This window comes from Diabrotica undecimpunctata, chromosome 1, assembly GCF_040954645.1.
Source record: "Diabrotica undecimpunctata isolate CICGRU chromosome 1, icDiaUnde3, whole genome shotgun sequence".
In the NCBI taxonomy this organism is placed as follows: domain Eukaryota; kingdom Metazoa; phylum Arthropoda; class Insecta; order Coleoptera; family Chrysomelidae; genus Diabrotica; species Diabrotica undecimpunctata.
Genome location: NC_092803.1, coordinates 19,082,618 through 19,103,046, shown reverse-complemented (window position 1 = coordinate 19,103,046; position 20,429 = coordinate 19,082,618). Strand labels below are relative to the sequence as shown.

Here is a 20,429-nt window from a genome sequence, read left to right as displayed (position 1 = left end):
ACTTCGATATGAGTGTCAAGTTCCCACAGACGATATTCTTCTTTAATTATGTGGCCTATATATTTAGCCCATTTCTCTGGAGTTACATGGAGGATTGCTTGAATCAAAAGTTCCCTAACTTCGTTTAATTTGAACGTTTTGTTATTGCGTGCTACTTCTCTTTTCACTTGCGCCCAGATAAGTTCAATGGGATTAAGTTCGCAATGGTAAGGTGGTAGACACAGAACTTTGACACCATAATCTTTTGCCGTTTCATCCACAGCATATTTAAAATATTCACTTTTCCTTAACCGTGTAATGTCAAGTAGCTGAATTTTGAGTATTGATTCTTCGTATGCAATCCCCTTTTCTGTAAGCCATTCTTGAATTCTCCCTTTCCGCCATGCCGTCGTCGGTAATTGTTCTAGTCTGCGGCTATGATATGGCGCATTGTCCATAACATCCACAGACCCAGGTTCCAATTTTGGTAAGATTCTCTTACACCAGCGCTCAAATACTTCGGAAGTCATTTCTTCATGATAGTCACCTGCTTTTTTTTTTCGACTCAAATTAAAGCAAACCATAAAGAAACTGTGTATCACTTCCTACATGGGTGGTGATTAAACGCCGTCCCTTTCCTGATGGAGCTTTTAATCCTGTAGACCAGCCTTATATAAATGCTTCGCGTTTACTTTCGACATTTAAATCTTGCCAAACTTTTCCAACTGAATGACCTTCGTTAATCCTGGTTTCATTAAAATGATATATTTTGCGTCCAGTGCTGCGAATTTTGCGTATTTCTTCTAAATATTTTCTTCTTCACACAATAATTTCATTTTTTTCTAATAGCATACTCTTTCTGTTGCGTTGTACATATCGAAAGTTCATTTCGCGCATGGTCCTGATTAAGACTCTACGAGATATGTTGGGTAAGGAGTTATCGTTTTCGAGCTCTTGAGTAATTTTTTTCAGTGTTAGAATTTCACTTCAAAAATAAAATGAATGAATTTTTCGACGTATAATATGCTTTGTCTCGTCATCCAAAACAATGCTTTTCCTACCTCTAATTTTACCTTTTTATTGCACACCAGATAAAATGTGTCTGAACAGCACTGGTTCCGTTTAAAACATGGCTGATTCCGTCTGCGCGTAAAATACTTATTTTTCAAGCAGAGTGGGCATTCCGATTGTTTATTATTCTATGGCAACGTACAGTTACAAAACATGCGATGCATAATTGATGTATAGTTTATTAGTATATAAAAATTAATGTATACTATTTTTATCGCCTATTTCTAAAATTTGAAATATATGTTATTGGAATATCCAATATTTTTGAAACGCCATTTGTGGATGTTGCCACTAAACACATTTTTTTTTCAGTGGATACTCAAAATTTTTTAGAAATTAAATAAGTTATTGTAAATTTTGGTGGTAATTTTAGTAGAATTTGCTACAATCTCTGTATTTTTGGAAAACATTGTATAGTATAATTATTATTTGGGTAAAATATGCAAACCATACTATATTTATCTATGATGCAAACTAGTGAAACATGGCAACAGCACTTACGTCAACGTCATTTACCTCTTGCTACGTCATCTCCATCCGACATGACTAGTAGCGCCGTCGCCATTATGAACGACTGGGCCCAGCAATTCATTCTCACCACTCGTTCTATTCCACTTACACTGCCATTTGTGGTAAATACTGTGGTCATGGATCATGGAATTAGAATCTATCATGGATGATGGTATCTGTATTTGTCTGTCAAGTCGCCATTATGAACGACTGGGCCCAGCAATTCATTCTCCCCACCTGTCCTGTTCCACTCACACTTCTATTTGTGGTAAATACTGTGGATGGTATGGTATCTGTCACTGTCAGAAAATAAATAATGAACACTTTGTTTTTGTTTCTAATTTGATGATACTTAACAGAATTTTTCAAATAACATTCCTATGGAGAACTCTAAATTAATCTATGCAGGGACTTGTCAAATATCCTCTTTAGAAGACATGAAACTTGAAATTAAAAAGGAGAATGAGTTGGAGTCGACATTTTTACAACACGTTAAGTCTGAATATGCAGATACAATTAGTGGAGCAACGTTTAAGTTTCCAAAAGTTGAACAAAAGACCGAAATAAATTGTGAAGCAGCACTGAACAGTAACCATTCCTATCCCTTTGAAAACTATTATTTGAATACATGTATAGACCTTGGAGATTTTAAAGCTGAACAGACCAAGGAGTACACCTTACCTAAAACGTTAATTGAGAATCGAGTTAAAGAAAGACAAAGAAAGTTTACAATATCTAATGTCCGTATAAAGAAATGTAAGTAGTAGGAGAAAGATAATCACTTAATATTTTAGATAGCCAGTTTCTCTCGAATCCTGTAATTATTACTATCACTTGAGTTATTATTTTTGAAATGTAAATGTCTACTCATAGTGTAGTTTATTTCAGCTTTCTTGCCATTTTAGGGATTAGAGGAGCTTGTAACAGTTTTTAAGAATAACCATATATAATGATTATATATATATATATATATATATATATATATATATATATATATTTGCATAACTGACAAAAATTTTAAATCACAGAACATATATTATTCAATACAAATAACCACAAAGTCAAAAAGACTGGTATATTCATATGATTAGTTACTCAAACAACTATTGTGTTAGCTGTGAAAAAACAAGTGCTAGGTTACAACTTGCCTCCACTCTTGTTTCAGCTGTAACATCTTTTGTGTAGGTAGTAAGTAACTGCCAAAATGAGTGACAGACAATTCTAATAAATGGTGTATAGCACATACAATATCTTCTAATATTAATATCAAAATCCTTCATCATTCATCACTAGTTATGTACATGCTAGATTCGTTTTCCAAATACTTTTCTTTATCCTTGATGACATATAATGACAGACAAATCATACTATTTTTAAAGGATTTATCAAATTTAATATTAATGTATTTATATATTGGATTTACTGATTTATCATCATCACAGTTCTACAGCCCTTAAAGGGCCTCAATCCTCTCAAGCTTTCTTCACCTATGCTATGTCCCTTGCTAGAATTTTCCAATTGGCAACACTGATCTTCTTAGCATCCTGTGTTACCCTGTCTATCCACCTTAGCTTTGGTCTGCCCAATCTTCTTATTCCTACTGGCTGTACTGTTAAAAGCTTTCTTATCATATTCAATTCTGGGGCCTGAGCTACTTGTTCTGCCCACTGCTTATGGTTTCGCTTGATTATAGTGGTAGGGCATTACTGATTATTCCACAAAATTTTTAAAATAACATAAATACACATAGCGTGTCATAAAAACAGAAGGTAAAATCATTAATAAAATTAATTCACTTAAAATGAAGAACACAACAAAATAAAATTTAATTTATCTGGAATTTGTAACCAAAATCGATATATTAATCCTACTTAAAAGATATAGGCAGTTAACAATTGAATGTAATATCTTAAAAAGACTTTTCAGATCACCATGATATCTTCTATGCTTAAGTGATGATTTAAATAAAATTCCCAGATCCTAAATTATTGACACTCTTAATACAATAAAATTTACCTCCCATCAGTCAACAAACATATTCAAGTCAGACTGAAGTAATAAACAATCATCCATATTTATCACATTTAAGTAAAATTTAAGATCATCTGCAAAACACAGTAACTTACTATACTGGAAACAGTCACCAATATCATCAACAAAAATACTAAATGGAAGAGGTCCTAGGAGGGAACCTTGAGGCACACCAGAGGGAACTTTTATTTAGCCATATTGAAAACTTTTCATCTTGACAATCAAGATTTTGTTTGCAATTTATACTGGTATAGTAGCGGTTATATTGCCTACCACATAGGGGGTTGAAAATTGGGGACAGAAATTATGGTGCTCGAGATTGGGTAAGCAAAACAAACCAGAAAATTTGCGAACAGCTACTCTTGGTTTAATTGGAGAGATGGACATGGGTAAGTGAATAAAAAAATTGGGACTGGAAAGGGTAACTACAAAAAGTAAAATCAAAAGGGTACTTACATGGATTTCCTGGACAACACAACAGAAGAGTGTTTCTAAGCTATTTAAAATGGACACCGCTTACAAGAATCTTCCTGCCGGGTGGAAAGATAGGCTTTTCTTTCCTAAAAAATACATCAAAAGGGTTAGAATCTTTTTAAAAGAAATAATACTACTCTGAGTTGAGGGGGAAACATTACATAATTATTATTATTTCACCATAAACCAATTACAAATACAAATAATAATAAATTCCAAAAAAGACTTACTATGGTATTATTGGTTTACAGCTCTAGATGTTGTAAATGATTTATAAACATAAACAATATTCATTCCTCTAAATAAGTAAATGTGGAATGTTTAATTTTTAGACGAATCGAATATAAACAGAGACTAATATCTTTCCAATTACCAAACAATAAAATGTATTATTTGGTTCACAAAAAATAGACGAAAATATTTTACAAAGATTAAACTTAAACTAAATTCATTTCAATATTAAACATCACTTAAAATTCATATGTAAATTTTCACTCTCAAAATATTTGCTTTCATTACCAATACATTAAATCTACAATTGTCGATATACAAATATTTCTACAGTATTTATAGAACAATTTCCGAAGTGGAAATTGAAACGTCAATAAACGTATTTTAACCTTTAATTGTGGCTTATTCCCATTTAAATAGTAATTAATTTCTACAGTACATTAAATCAAAAAAACAACAATACATTTCATGTTAATATTCAACAATACAAATATTAACATACAATACATATACAATCATTATTTGCGAGACACTGGGGCACTATTCAAAAGGGAGTTTCATATAAATGAAAGAAAACTAGGGAAAATGGAAAAAAGAAATGGCTTAGGGGAAAAGGAATCTATCTTACTTCGGTAAGACTACTTATAAGCAAAAGAAATGACAAATGTTGCCACTTTGGCATCAGATGTAGGAATATTTAAAAGCCCCACTGGTTGGGCGACATTTTGTAGCGGTTATATTGCCTACCACATAGGGTATTACTTATATGGGGTTGAAAATTAGGGACAGAAATTACTGGGCTTTAAATAGGGTAAGCAAAATAAAACTGGAACGTTTGCGAACGGCCACTCTTGGTTTGATTGGAGAGCTTTGTGTGGGTAAGTGAATAAAAAAATTGGTGACTGGAAAGGGATAACTACAAAAAGTGAAATTAAAAGAGTACTTACAAGGATTTCCTGGACAACACAACACAAGAAGGTTCTTAAGCTATTTAAAATGGACTCTGCTTACAAGGATCTTCCTGCTGGGTGGAAAGATAGGCTTTTATTTCCTAAAAAATACATCAAAAAGGTTAGAATCTTTTTAAAAGAAATAATACTACTCTTGGTTTAGGGAGAAACATTACATATAATTTATTATTATTTTACCATAAACAGTTACAAATGCAAATAATAATAAAACACAAAAAAAAACGACTTACAATGGTACTATCGGTTTACAACTCTAGACGTTGGGGACACTATAAGAACTTAAATTATTAATAAATTGAAATCATCTAGATCTTTCAATGCAGTTTACATTAAGGTCAAACTTTTGTATGTACCAAATATCCGAAGAAAATAATGTTACTGTCATATGTCAAGATTTTAAAATTTGAATAATTAATATGACAGAAGGATGGAAGCCGGGCTTTGGATTATGAAATCTTCAAGGCTTGGCTTTTCAAAAACTCAAGCTCCTTCTTGAAACCATGTGGACATCTTTTAAACTGTTCGAAACGCCGTCTTACAAATCCCTCAGTTAAAACACAGCACGAACAAAACAGTGACTACTCAGACAAAAACTGACACATTACATTTAAATGAATTCACATTTCCACAAACAAAATTTGCCGATTCCTTCAGACTACCCACGCCGCGTCTTTTCTCTTTAAGATCTTTATCCAACCTTACTTAAACTCCACACTGCTACTATATTACAGATTTTCCCATAAAAAAAGACGAAAAATGAAAAAACATTACGAATTTGAAGAAAAATTCGGACTCCAATAAAACTAAAGGCTTTTAACAGCGGCTTCACCGAGAGTGATCGCATAATATAATCTTTCACCCAACTCGGTATAAACAAAGCATAAACGGAAAAAATTCCTGTTTATTTGACGCGCAAAATATCCTAAAGCGGCTCTTGATCAAAGAAATACATACTCATCTGTGTTATATAAACAAACTTTAAAATTGATTGAAATAATATTTCGGTGTTTTAATACATACAGGGTGATTTTTAATACATACGAAATAAAATACAATTGCTACAGTATTTAAAAGTAGCTAAAAACGTGGGTAAAAGATCATTAATTAGTATGAAATAATATATTTATTTTGGAAATCGTTCTAAATAAAACAATCATAACAACACAACACCGAACTAGTTTTTTATCAACAACAATTAAAATCAGAGCCTTACTTGGATATGACTCTAATTAAAATAAAGTGTGCAAATAAAATTAAATGACGAATAATAATTTATCATCAATAATTCCTACCAGTTCTCAAAGTAATCCAATGCACTCTGCTGTTGCATCTCAACAAACCAGTCCGAAATTTCAACCAAAAGAACAAGCAATCATCTTCAGTTCAATTAATGGCGCAAAAAGTGCAAAATTATCTATTGCAACTAGGACCGATCAGTTAACCAAAAAATATTTATTCATCAAGAATCTCTAATGACCGAGTATGAATTTATCTTTCCATTAAAGCTATAGTTAATGGCTTTTTCAATAAAACAGGATCCATAAAAATAAATAATGAAGTACCTCTAGCACATAGACTAATCACCCCATCAGAATTAGTCCTCAGCCCAGCTACTTAGGTCAATTCAACACACTTTTGTACGATATTATTCTGTGTGCAATTTGGATGTTAAATTAGGCAGGTATTTATTATACGAAAGTTTGTGGTTCAAGCTGATACTTAAATATTTTGGGGTAGAATTAAACTCAATATTTTGGGGAAGAACCTAGCGACAAATTAAATGGAACAGTCCATGTCGTCATATTGTTTCGTATGCTGTTAGAAGGTCTATAAAGGCAGCACCAGTATTTTTGCACAACTGAATCCTCCTTCCATGTATGTAGTTACAGCCAGTAGTTGGTCCTCGCAGCTTTGTTTTGGTCTACAGCTATCTTGATCTCTTATATCTTACGTCAAGAACGCTGAAAAATACTACTGCCCTCTAACTCCCCAAACAATTGGTATCGTTTTTAAAACACATTGTAGAATTAAAGATTAACATTTTATTTTAATTTTAGGGTTAACCCATGTAAATACAAGAAAAAATAATATATGCACCTGTATTATCTGTGGAAAAATTTGTATAGGAATGTCAAAGCTTTTTTGTCACTTCTACATCTACCATTATATAAAGAAAACCAAGAAAAAGAAGCCAATCACGCATGACTCAGAAACCTTGTCCTTTGAATCTCTGCGAAAGAAAAATAAAGAAGAATTACTGGAATCCTATTACGAAAAGATCTACATGTTTGATAAAATCGAACGTTTATATAGTTGTAATGTGTGCTTGCGAAAGTATAACAAAGCTCACAGGAAGTCACATTTGATTTGGCACACGGAAGAATGCAGAGTTCAATGTGAAGTATGTTGTAGAGGCTTCCATGCCGAATCATACTTCAAAAAACACCTCTGTGAACCCACAAGAGAAAAAAGTTTAAAGTGCGAATATTGCTTTAAGAAATACGTAACTAGCAAGCAGTTGGCCATTCATATGGGTAAGCACACTGGAGAAAAACCATATAAATGTTCAATTTGCCCAATGCAATATTCAGGAAAATGGGCTCTGGAAGCGCATATGGGAGTCCATACAGGAAAAAAATTGTTTAAATGTAATATATGCTTTAAACTCTTTACTCATAATTTTAGACTGAAGAAGCATTTGCGCCAACACGCTGAAAACGGTCCTTCAACTTGTACGATATGTTTAAGAAGATGTACCAGTAAAAGTAAGATGAAACAACATATGAAAGTACATAATATACAAAATTCTGTCCAATGTGATGTATGTTTTAGGATTTTTGCTCGGAGGTGTGACTTGAATAAGCACTTACCGATACACACTGACCATAAACCTTTCCAATGCGATATTTGCTCCAAGACTTTTAGAAAAAAGGGTCAATTGAAAATACACTCTTACATACATCGCACAGAAAGACCTTTTTCCTGTCCACTCTGCTCCAAACAGTTCATATTGAACTGTTTACTCAAGAAACATATGAATCTACATAATGGTGATAATCCACTGATTTGTACATTATGTTCGCGAAGTTTTCTGACAGAAGATGCACTAAAACGTCATCAGCGTGTACATAATGGTGAGAAACGTTACGAATGTGACATATGTTTCAAAGTATTTACACAAAACTGTAACTTAACCAAACATATGCTCATACACACAGGCGAAAAACCATTCAAATGTGATATTTGTTTCAGATCTTTTAGACAAAACTGTCAATTGCAGCAACATGCCTACGTTCACGGCGAAAAAAAACCTTTTTCTTGCTCAGTGTGTTCTAAACAGTTTTCCTTAAAGTGTATGTTGAAGAAACATATGTGTTTGCATACTGGAGAAAATCTTTTAAAATGCGAAATATGCTCTAAACAATTTTCATATAATTCTAGATTGAAAAAGCATATGAAGAAACACGGTTTGCCCGTAGATCTCAAACCCGCCCCAGCAAAACCTAAACGTGAAAAACCTAAAGAAACAGAAGAAAAATCCTTCAGCTGTGATGTTTGCACGAAATCTTTTAGAAAAAAGCCGCTTTTGCAGCAACATATGCTCGTGCATAATGGAAAAAGACCTTTCTCATGCACAATCTGCTCGAAGAAGTTTACATACAACTGTCAACTGAAGAACCACATGCGTGTGCACAGTGGAGAGAAACCCTTCAAATGCAACCTCTGTTCTAAACAGTATACATCAAATGAGAATTTAAAGACGCATATGCTGAACCACTCCGGTGACACACCATTTAAGTGCCACACTTGCCCCAATGCATTTAGAACAAAAACTCAATTGAAAAAACACATTTGTCCACACAATGAAGATACTGCAATATTAGAGTCGGTGGAAGCAAATAGTTCTTAATTTTTAATGGTACTGTAATGTTTTTATTTACAGTCTTTTAATTTATTATTAGAATGTTCTAAACACTTATTTATTTTATCTTTATTATTTAATTTATGTACAGTTTTTTACTGTACATAATGCTTATATATACACGTCTTTGTGCTACAGACTAATTTATTTGCACTTATTTTAATTTATATTCCGCGCGTCTAAAAAATATTAGACCACGTTGCCAAGTGCTTCAAAAATCCGTAACTTTATTTTATATGACTTAGTTTTTGCCGCTATAAATGTATGAAAATTTTAATTGTTTCATTCATGTATTTAACAAAATAATATATACAATTAAAATTATATATGTTTGATCAAGCATCACGAGTAAAAATATTAATATACCTAACATTGGTAACTATTTTTATAACTATTTTTCGTCCCGTTTATATTAATCCAGTGTTAACTCATTGTTGTAGATATTCTGCAAGTAGATTGCCTCAGTATCCATCGTGTGGTCACAAAATACAATCATTTCAATGCTGTTATCTTTCAATGATGGACATACAGCGGTTTCATAAAAATTTTTATGAAATAAAAAAAAAGATGTTCAAGATGATTTTATTTTAAAGAATTGTGAAGTACGTGCACCACCACGTCATAAGTATCTTGCTGAGAAAAAAGCAAGAGAAGTGAGTGTAAAATATTTTATATACACTGCTGTTAACAAACAAAAAATACCCGTATGTAGAAAGACTTTCTTAGGTATACATGGTATTTCCAAACAGCGAGTTTTGGCTGTAATGAAAAAATTTCCCAAATTGGGGACAATGCCTACCGATCAAAGGGGCGGCGACAGAGTTTTTAATTTAAAAAAATGCCCACAGAAAAAAAATTCAGGAATTTATCGAATCACTTAAATGTAACAAATCACAATATTGCAGATCATCCTCAAGAGTAAGAGTGTACTTAGATTAAGAGCTTAATATTAAGAAACTGTCGTATGTACAATGAATCAGTCACTAATGAATTGAAAGTAAGAGATTGTTTTTTTCGTAATATATTTAACACAAAATATAATATTGGGTTTGTGTCACCTGCTCTATTGGTCTTTGTTTGAGAGAAACTATTAAACGCTGCGAGAATGAACAAGAAAAAATCGAAAAAATGACTGAGTTTCGGTTGCATAAACTAAGAGCTAAAAGTTTCTTTGATATACTAAAGCATGAAAGTTCTAATGATTACACTTTTAGTTTTGACTGTCAGAAAAATATGCCCCTAACAAAAATACCCGATCAGGCAGCCTACTATTCGAGACAACTCTACGTATATAATTTTACAATAGTACAAGGCTATTCAAAAGTAAAACTTACCAAAGACAATGTGTTTACATAAACATGGACCGAGATTAATCGACCAAAAGGTTTCTGCGAAATTGCTTCAGCAATATATCACAAGCTAAAACATACAGATTTCCCTCTGAAACAGATACAGTCCATGTGATATGTGACGGATGAAAAGGACAAAACAAAAATTCGACACTTGTGTTTATGTGTCAAACATGGCTTGCTGATGATGCTCCCATTAATATTAATGAAATTTAACTTGTATATCCAGTTACAGGACACAGCTTTTTACCTGCTGATCGAGTTTTTGGCATTATTAAAAAAGCGGTACGACGAAAAACGACAATAATTCAAACCCAAGAATATTTTGATATATTTTCTGAATATAAAACCGTAATTAAATATCCAGAATTTAAAGTAATGAATTGGAAAACAGAAAAAATGGAGGTATTGAAAGGGCTCCCAAGTTGGCATTTCCAAATCAGAAAATCATCAAGAATTACAATATTACGAGAGAAGAGTTTGCGAGGACATAGAATTCTTGTTCAAGGAGAGATGTTCTACAAATCTGACACTGGAACTGCATTATTAGTAACCAAGAAAGGTAAAGCATTGACTGGTATAAATCCTGCAGTTTTCCTCCAGGTGTAAAGGCCAAAGAAGCAAAACTTAAAAATGTAAACGAGCTACTAAAAAAACATTTCTGTGAATCTAGGTATCTGTGAACATACGGAATTTATTCCTAGTTTTCGTGTGTAACATATTAATATAAAATAAATCCTTTCCTCTAAATGAGTATTTTCTTTTATTTTATTGCCCATATACTTTCCCTAATCACATATAGATATTTAGGGGCATAAAATTGAGCAGTTTGAATGCAAAAGTGGACATTTCTAATTTTTATTACTTTTTCTCTAGTTTACGCCTTATCCTATATTTTATATATCCTATACTATATTTTAAAATTTATTAACAGGATTATTTTAATTGTTTTTAAAAATTGGCAGAAGAAAAAAAATCTAGAGTATTTTAAAAAGTGAAGTTGTAAATTGTTTTTTTCTTTTTGGTTAACTCAAAATGACAAAGTGGAAATGGCCAGTTTTGAATCTAGATCCCTCGTATATAGAAGCCTTAAACCATTAAAACTTATAGACACGCCTTGTACCGAATCGTTGAAGCAAACACCTGCGCAAGTGATATCACAATATGGCAAGAACATTAGATTGGATTTTTAGAAAAGCTCTAATAAAATTACCTAATTTTAGATGAATTTTAATAAAACTGCAATATTTTGTAAAATATATGAAAGCTAAATTATTCAGCAAAGGAATTAGTGAATATTTTTGAATTAAAGTAATTTTGTAAAACAAATGTTTTATTTGCAAGTGTTACCTACCTCTTCTTGTTTGATAATGAAAAATAAATTTAAAGGATAGAAATTTTACTTGTGGGTGGAAGTTTCATTTTAGGGGAAAACATTATGTATATAAATCTATTTATTGACCACAAAATAAAATAGTTTTTGTTAACTTACTTGTAAGTCTACTTACATTATTATTTAGTTTCTCACATTCATGGTACTTTATTTAAACTTTATTAGTTTAAATAAATGGCTAGTTTGAAAATCATGATCAAACATAATATGTTCTTTGTATTCATTAAAGACTGAAATATGCACATTCATGACATTTAAGATTGATTTTGTCATTAATTTTGAATCATACATAATTCTAATTTCACTTTCAATAATTTTGCAAATAACATCTTTGGAAGGTTGAATTAAACAAGTATTAGATATACTATAATTTTTGGTTCTTATGAATGGTGATTGTAAGTTATCATCATCTAATGTTTTCTTAATTTTCTTAACTACAAACCCAGCGATATAGTGTACATCACAAACATAAGACGACAATGTTTTTGAAAAATTAAATTATTTAAAGTGTAATCATGGTCACTAATTATTTCTCTTTATTCTACTCATTCGTAAATTTTTCAATAAGTTGATAATCAATAGTTTTCATTTTCACAGTATGTGTTTTACTCATTGCTAGAATTATCGAAGGTGCTTGCAGGTGCAGTAACACTTGTGTGCATCAAGAGCCTTTTATACGCAGTGTAATGTACACATAGCAAGTAAATAAAAGAAACAAAATAAGGGGTAGTTAGCCTAGAAAAGAATAATTAAAATTAATTAAATAATATTCCAATATCCAAATTAATAAAGAATAAATTCGACACAGTTTAACGTATACATTTCAAATTAAAAAACAAAGAATAACAATAATTGACTTAGTTTAACACAAGCCTGAATGTTTAAAAAATTACGACACTTTAGACCTTGTTGGAAAATAATACAAGGTACGAATTGTTAAACAAGTGATAAGAATTGAGCTGACTAAGAAGTTTTACATGGCGTGATCCAGTTTAACACATGGAATAGATGGAATAATCAGCGAAAACGTAGAAACAAAATCTCCACTTCTGACGTGACAAAAGAATCTAAGGTACGAGTTGGCAATAGATAAAAACAAACAGAAGTTGGTCAAACGAAGAGTAGCGTTCTGGCAACCGGAGCCAGAGGGTATCCGGGCGCATCCGGTGCCAGTGGTACTTCGTCAGTCAGCGCGGCAAGCGTTAGCTAAATCATCGTGATATTCGTGTGAGACGGAAGGTAGAGATTCGAAAATACGAATTTTTCGTCTCGCTCAGTACCGCCATAACGTACAGTGAATTCCAGCGTTCATCCAGACTATTCCAGAGTCCCAGTTTGGACTACAAGGCGTATTCATTATCTAGGGCCTAAGTACGCTAAGGTAACAAACAATGTTTACTAACCATTATGGGAACAATTAATAGTAGGTTGTCCGCCTTTTAAATTCCCTTAGTAAAATCTCTTCTGGTCTCCCTTCGCAAACAATAATAACCACTAATAGCTCATTGTACGTTTGTGTAGTAGTTGTAAAATTACGATTTGTTAATTATACAGTAAGTTGAAAGTGGCTTGTTTTATTTTACCGTTAGATAGAGACAAGAAAGGAACACATTTTTGCTTTGTACATCTTCCTGGCTTCTGACGCAAGCCCATAGCCTCTGACTCTTTACAGGGCCTGCATCGGAGTACCCTTTAGCCCCTATCCTGTTCGTCTTCCTACCCTCTTGTAAATCCACGAGGGCGAAATCACGACCTATTTGAACTAGTGGACCAGTATGCGTCAAATTCGCTCGGACAGCTAAATCTCCTTTAAACACAGGGATATTTCAGTGGTGACAGTGCTAAGCCATCCCTTAGCGACAATCTTAAATTTATTACAGATTCAAATTCTATTTTATTACCACTTACTTACTTTAAATTGTTTTGCCGTTGGGTTGTTGTTGTAACCTCCATGACTCCTAATACGACTAAAGAAAATTTCCAAATGATCCTGAGACAGTTCATAGGCTGAAAGATACATCAGACTTCCATCAACATCCTCCACATAATTTTTCCAAATTCCCATGACTTTAAATTAAATATCATACCAATAAAACCAGTTATTTTTTGGCTTAGACACAGTGGTTCACCATTGTTGGAACACTTAAGTAAAGTGAGGTATTTTATAGATTCTTCAAATTTCTGAAAAATAGCGTGTTTATTATGCTTTTGCAAGCTGGATTTTAAGTGATAAAATGCGTTGGGCTTTCACGACCATCGTCTGGATTTTAAGTGTTTTGCCAATAAATTTCTGCTATATCAAATATATCATTAATGTGTTCGATGAAATTCTCAGTAGCTTCGTGGTTTTAAAATTCCTTTGAGCATTTATTTCTTAAATAGTTTAATGCCTTAGCAACTTTTTGGCTGAAAGTTTGAGCAGCTAATTTCACCTTCATTTTTTCTTTAAACCAATTAATATGCCCCCGGGTTATCCTAGTTGCTAGATGAAGGCCTTCCTTTTCTTGAATTTCTATTAATTTTTCTAAATATTCCCATCTAATCGCTTCGCAAATGTAAAAAATATGCTTTATTAGAATTAATAGATAAATCAATTCAAAGATGATAATATTATCTTATTATGTGCAAAATATAACTCTAATGACGTCACAAAATAATTGCAAAAAATCTCTAAAAAATCTCTTGTAAAAATTGTTATCGGGAGACATCGGACAAATGAACTACTCACGTAGACCTTTAAATCTAACCTAAAAGTGTATGAATGCTGTGTTTTGAAAATATTATTTTATATTTTGTATGAGTCTCAATAATTGTATTTCTAGTGATATTAATTAAGAATGTCAGAAACTGCCGTTGTGGTAAAAGCCAAGCCAGAGAGGAAAGTATTTAAGGCTACAAAAGTTACGAAAATTCCACAATCATTGTTGAATAATCCTAAACTTCAATCTGCTATTGAAGGTTTGCCTAAAAACTATAACTTCGAAATTCCCAAAACGATATGGCGAATTCAGGAATTAAAAGCCAAGACTGTTGCTTTACAAATGCCAGAAGGTCTTTTATTATTTTCAACGACCATAGCAGATATAATAAAGGAGTTTTCTGGAGCTGATTCTATTATAATGGGAGATGTAACATATGGAGCTTGCTGTATAGATGACCTTACTGCTAAAGCTTTAGGAGTTGAATTACTAGTTCATTATGGCCATAGTTGTTTAGTGCCTGCTAACCAAACATGTGGTATAAAAGTCTTGTATGTGTTCGTAGATATAAAAATAGACCCCTTGCATTTTATTGAAACTGTTAAATTAAACTTTAAGAAAAGTACTAAAATAGGCTTAGTAAGTACTATACAGTTTGTAACCACCATTCAAGCAGCAGCTACAAGACTAAAAGAAATGGAATATGATGTCTCAATTCCACAGTTCAAGCCTTTATCTCCAGGAGAAATTCTTGGTTGTACAGCTCCAGTTTTGAAATGTGCTGAAGTTCTTATATACATAGGTGATGGAAGGTTTCATCTGGAGGCAGCCATGATTGCCAATCCAAAAGTCCAAGCTTACAAATATGATCCATACTCCAAAGAATTTACTAGAGAATATTATAGCCACAGTGAGATGGAAAAAATCAGGCAGAGTAGTATACAGGAAGCAACCAAAGCAGGAACTTTTGGTGTTATCATGGGAACTTTAGGCAGGCAAGGTAGGTTAATCGTGAATGTGAAATATCGACCACCAATGCAATAGGATAATAAGTTTTATCTCTTGTTTTTAAGTGTTATCTATCTCAGAGAATATTTGCAAATATTGAATAACTTTTTTGTGAACTGTGGCCTGAGGAGTAGTTGTAGTAGTTCAGTCTTCAACCAGATTTTGTGACTAGTTGCAAAGGCATCTAACAAGATTATTTTATATGAATGAATAAGAACATTATGTTGCCTCTCATGTTCACTTCCTGTATGTCAAATTCACCAGGTGTAGACTAGGCGGACAGTCTAGTCTCAGGTATTAGACCAATGTATGGCTGGTGTGAAATGCTCATATAGTTTTCAATACAATCATCTTCTCTAAGTTGAAACACTGTTACCATGTAATTATTTTTTTCATATCTGTGAATACTCACTTCTATGGATGTAAGATATTCTTAATATATTCCAGGTTTTTAGACATTTTTTGTGTTACATAATTTATTATAATTCCTCTTGTCTAAACTTTTACATTCAACATCTACATAGTTTGTGCTACTCATATTCAACCTTTGGATAAAATTTTTATTTTCATGATTAACAAAAAAAATTATTCACAAATATTTTTCGAATTTCAGGCAATCCTAATGTTGTTGAACATTTAAGAAAGAGATTAGAAGAAATAAATAAGAAGACAGTGGTGATCCTCCTTTCTGAAATATTTCCCAGTAAAATAAAATTATTTAAGAACATTGATGCCTTTGTGCAGATAGCTTGTCCTAGATTGTCAATTGACTGGGGAAAATTTTTTGACAAACCTGTTATTACCCCCTACGAAGCAGCAATTGTTATAGGCGATGCAAAATGGCATAAAGAAGAAGCTAGTTATCCAATGGACTTCTATGCCAGTGCCAGTTTAGGACCATGGACTCCCAACCATAAGCCGGATGCTGATGGATTGAACAAATGCTGTGGAAAATGTTTATAAAATCATATATTTTAATTAAAAAAATAAAATATTTATTAAAAGGCTTTTTTTATTCTATTATGCACAGAGGGTTACATGAAAGGCTCTAGTAGAGTTGTTTTTTATCAGTATATACTAACTTTTGACAAGACTTTAACATTTGAAATATATTTGGCAACATTGCAGCAATATTCTATCTAGATATTAAAATCTTGTGCCATAACTGATATCTCTTGTTCAGAGTGTCCTATTTACAAAAATCAAAAAGATGAAGAGTGCAGCTTTTGTATGCAATTTTTGTATTTTGTTGCAAATGAAGTCAGATTTTATAAATCTGTTCAATAAATAAACACTGATCGATTTTTGAAATTTTTTAACAATCCTCATGAGATCAAGAAAATTTACATTTTCATTAACCCATTATAGTGAAATTTCCATTATTAGAGCCTAGTATTCAATATGACAACTCAACAATTTAACATGCCAACATGAAATTTCAATTTTGAGTTTTGGCAACAAATATGAGGCATTTGAAATATGCCTAGCAAATGCAGAATTTAAACTGTTACAGTACAAACGATCTCATGTCACGAATAATGCCTCCATGAAGATGATAAGCATACATGTGTAATTGAAAATAAGCTGTTTCAAACATATTAAATCGTTTGTAATCTGACAGTTTAAATTCAGCGTTTTTTAGCCATATTTCAAATTTCTCACATTTTTGCCAAAACTAAAAACCAAAATTTCATACTACTTATAGGTTTTGAATATTAGGCTCTAAGAACGGAAATTCCACAGTGAGTGGTCAATGAAAATAACAAATTTTACAAACTTCATAAAAAGTGAGTTCATTTGGGACAAAATATAAAAATTACATACGAAAGATCTACTCTTCATCATTAAAACGCATTTTGATTTTTCTGGATAGGACACTGGGATCAGAAGAGAAATCGGATTTCGCGCCTAACTGACATTCAAAATCGCCGGAAGCTTCAATCATTGTTTCTGAGAGAACAGTTCATTCTCAGAAAAAGTGCTATAAACATTTTGTTTTTCAAAATGTTCTCAGCTTCATTTTACATTTAAAACATTTTTTTATGGCATACAGATTCTTAATAAATCGATTTTTTCTGTGTTCCCCCTCCAAGGGGCGGGTTTCAGGGGAAAGCTGGGGGTATAAGTGATAAAATTTATTGCATATTTTTTGGGCTCCAAAAATTGAAATTCTCAGCAAAATTCAGCTTGTTAGTATGATTTTTAGAGCTTCAGTGGAATTTTCGCCACTGACAACTGGAGTATAAAGTATAACTCAATAAAACTTATATAAATGATTTTATTAGATCTGGAAAAAAATTTAAGAGTTCAATAAAAATGGAGTCAAACTACCTGTGAACTCTTTCCGAAACTAAGTTTAACAACTATCAAACTACTTATTACTTTTATAGTTCTCCAAAAATATCGGTAATTAATGGCAAGATTATCTTCTTTCGTAAAAGTAACCGAAACGTGAAATTACCAACTCTGTATTTAAGGATATGAAATATTTGTAACCCAAAAACTTATCTCCTATTATATTTTTCTGATAAAGATACTGGTTATAATGAAAATACCGACAAAGACATTTTGAAACGCCATATTAAAAGAAAAGTAGCTGATATAGTACCGAAAATTACGACAAAGAATGTTTAGAAGTAACCCACAGCTACAGCATAAAAATCAGAACAAAGAAAAAATTGGTAAATGTCAACAAAACTTAACAAAAAAAGTAAAAATAATTACACCAAAAGTACCCCAGTCAATTCTTTGTGAAGGTAGGTTTAAATCTAATACTAAATTTTACGAAGAAATTAATTTACCAAATCGATTTACCTGTTTTAGTGTTGTATTAATTGTGATTGATTCATTCGTTTTGTTTCAATCACTTACCTGCTTATGTTGTGATAGATCAGCTAAGCATTTTTAAAAGGGCTAGATCTAGGCACAATAAAAATAAAATTTATGGATTACCAAAGAACTTCAATTGAATTAATTCATAGATTTACAACATTTGTCGAGAAATTTGATTAAAGATAAATAGCTCATGTTCTTTTTCGAGACATTGAGATTAATATAATTATGTATATTATTCGGACTATACTGATCTTGCTTTAAGATCAACAATTTTGCCTTCTGTTTAATAAATGTATTGCTAATGTACTTAAAATAGATTTTTTTATCATCATTCAATACCAAAAAGCAAATAGATTATTTATAACACTGACTAAATTAGAAATAGTAAGCCAAATTATTTTCATTTTTCTGATTTTTATAGAAGTTAATATACAACTGGAAGAAAAAGTCTACTAGTATAACAAAAGTAAGAAAATATAACACTGTTTATAACTTATATGAAATAAAACACACTGCGGTTCTTTACATGCCATTTTCGTTAATTGAACTATTTTGACTTAATGAGTTTTGCACCAAGTTCAAATATTTTTTTATGTGTAATTTGAGCTACTAGTGTTAAACTTCATTTAAACTACTCTAATTTGTAAACTAGTGCTCAAATTTTGGCAGGTGGCACTTGTAACATTGTACATATTATTAAATCATGTACATAGATCTATATTTTAGTTATTATTATAATATCAGGACTTATTAAGTAATGTAATTGTATATGAATAGTATCTACCAGAAAAAAAATGCATAAAATAATAAAAACCATGCAAAACTTATTTCCTTTTATTTTTAAAATATTTAAAATACACATAATATTTAACAATAAAAATAAAAATAACTATACATATTATTTTAACCCTTTCTAGTCATAAACCCTTAGAATCATCTTTATTTTTTTTAGGAGGTAATAACTGAAACTTAATATCAGATCCTTTCTGCCTCTTCTGCACAATCTTTACATCTTTCTCCAAAGTTTTCTCTATAGCACTGTAAACAGCCTCTGCTTTTTCCATGTTACTACTGTCTCCATTGATCACAATTCTAACTTCATACATTTTGTTTATCCATTTACCAATTTTCTTTATTTGGGTTTGCAAGTCCTGTTCATAGATGTTATGATTCAGAATTAAAACTTTTTCACCTTTAATAGATCCCTGCTTCTCTTCTTTTTTCTGTAAGCGCTGTTTTAAGTCTTCAGCATGATATTCTGTACCTGAAATTAAACAATATAGTTTTTATGTACAATTTTTGGACTGTATTAAATGTAATCCACAGTAATAAGAATTTGTATAGAGAATTATTCGAAGTTCAAACTCTGCTCTAAGGTGGTTATTTGAAAAAGTGGCTACAACAAAACAGTTTCAGGACCTTTTTATGTCTTTCTATCTACAGAAATTATAGATATAAATGAATTAGACCTGCAAACTATTTTAATACCATTACCCCAAAAAATATCAAACAATGTAAATACAAAGATATACAAATATCAAATACCTGTCATTAATTTGTATATAGGTCTTTGTGTTTTAGTATCCAGATCAACTATCTTTACAAGTTTCAAATCTCTTCTCTTCGATAATTTTTGTGCTTCGCTCAAAGTAGTAACAGACAATTGGTTGCCTTGTATTAAAGTTATACTAGGTATTTCCACCGTTTTCTTTTTCTTAGGCTTTTCTCCAACACCAATTCCACTGGAATTTATGCCTGAGGTAAAAGTTGTTAAATTGTGACAGCATAAGGGAGTATAAAAATTTCCTCTTGCTAGATTACAAGTAACTGATCTAATTGCTTTTGTTAAATAACACACAGACATTTTTTACATTTCTTTTTAATCTTGAAATTCCATAAAATTATATTTTTGACAATCCAGCTTAGAGGTTATAATGTATATCTCAGATTATTTGA

At 31.7% G+C, this 20,429-nt stretch overlaps 3 protein-coding genes across 4 annotated transcripts; 2 read left to right on the top strand and 1 right to left on the bottom strand.

Moving 5' to 3' along the window:
* Positions 1–1,784: 1,784 nt before the first annotated feature.
* On the top strand, positions 1,785–11,332 carry LOC140445677 (uncharacterized). 2 transcript variants are annotated; one of them, XM_072537931.1, is made up of 3 exons: positions 1,785–2,316; positions 7,325–9,186; positions 9,630–11,330. In XM_072537931.1, the coding sequence occupies exons 1-2, from the start codon at positions 1,941–1,943 to the stop codon at positions 9,175–9,177; spliced, it is 2,229 nt and encodes a 742-aa protein (XP_072394032.1). In that variant the 5' UTR covers positions 1,785–1,940; the 3' UTR covers positions 9,178–9,186; positions 9,630–11,330. The 2 variants fall into 2 exon arrangements, with proteins under 2 accessions (XP_072394032.1, XP_072394025.1); XM_072537924.1 differs by having other exon boundaries at positions 7,325–11,332.
* Positions 11,333–14,637: 3,305 nt separating this feature from the next.
* On the top strand, positions 14,638–16,636 carry Dph1 (diphthamide biosynthesis 1). Its single transcript, XM_072537913.1, has 2 exons — positions 14,638–15,630; positions 16,252–16,636. The coding sequence occupies exons 1-2, from the start codon at positions 14,769–14,771 to the stop codon at positions 16,599–16,601; spliced, it is 1,212 nt and encodes a 403-aa protein (XP_072394014.1). The 5' UTR covers positions 14,638–14,768; the 3' UTR covers positions 16,602–16,636.
* A 2,655-nt stretch (positions 16,637–19,291) lies between these two features.
* mIF3 (mitochondrial translation initiation factor 3) lies at positions 19,292–20,429 on the bottom strand. Its single transcript, XM_072537901.1, has 2 exons — positions 20,019–20,429; positions 19,292–19,737 (listed from the first exon to the last, which is right to left on the bottom strand). The coding sequence occupies exons 1-2, from the start codon at positions 20,335–20,337 to the stop codon at positions 19,391–19,393; spliced, it is 666 nt and encodes a 221-aa protein (XP_072394002.1). The 5' UTR covers positions 20,338–20,429; the 3' UTR covers positions 19,292–19,390.

What these genes read in the sequence shown, in the direction of transcription:
- LOC140445677 (XM_072537924.1), top strand. Translation starts at nt 1,941, where the DNA reads ATGGAGAACTCTAAATTAATCTATGCAGGGACTTGTCAAATATCCTCT. An exon ending in TAATGTCCGTATAAAGAAAT is followed by an intron (nt 2,317 to 7,324) that starts GTAAGTAGTAGG and finishes TTTTAATTTTAG; the next exon opens with GGTTAACCCATGTAAATACA.
- Dph1 (XM_072537913.1), top strand. Translation starts at nt 14,769, where the DNA reads ATGTCAGAAACTGCCGTTGTGGTAAAAGCCAAGCCAGAGAGGAAAGTA. An exon ending in GGGAACTTTAGGCAGGCAAG is followed by an intron (nt 15,631 to 16,251) that starts GTAGGTTAATCG and finishes TTCGAATTTCAG; the next exon opens with GCAATCCTAATGTTGTTGAA.
- mIF3 (XM_072537901.1), bottom strand. Translation starts at nt 20,337, where the DNA reads ATGTCTGTGTGTTATTTAACAAAAGCAATTAGATCAGTTACTTGTAAT. An exon ending in TATATACAAATTAATGACAG is followed by an intron (nt 19,738 to 20,018) that starts GTATTTGATATT and finishes GTTTAATTTCAG; the next exon opens with GTACAGAATATCATGCTGAA.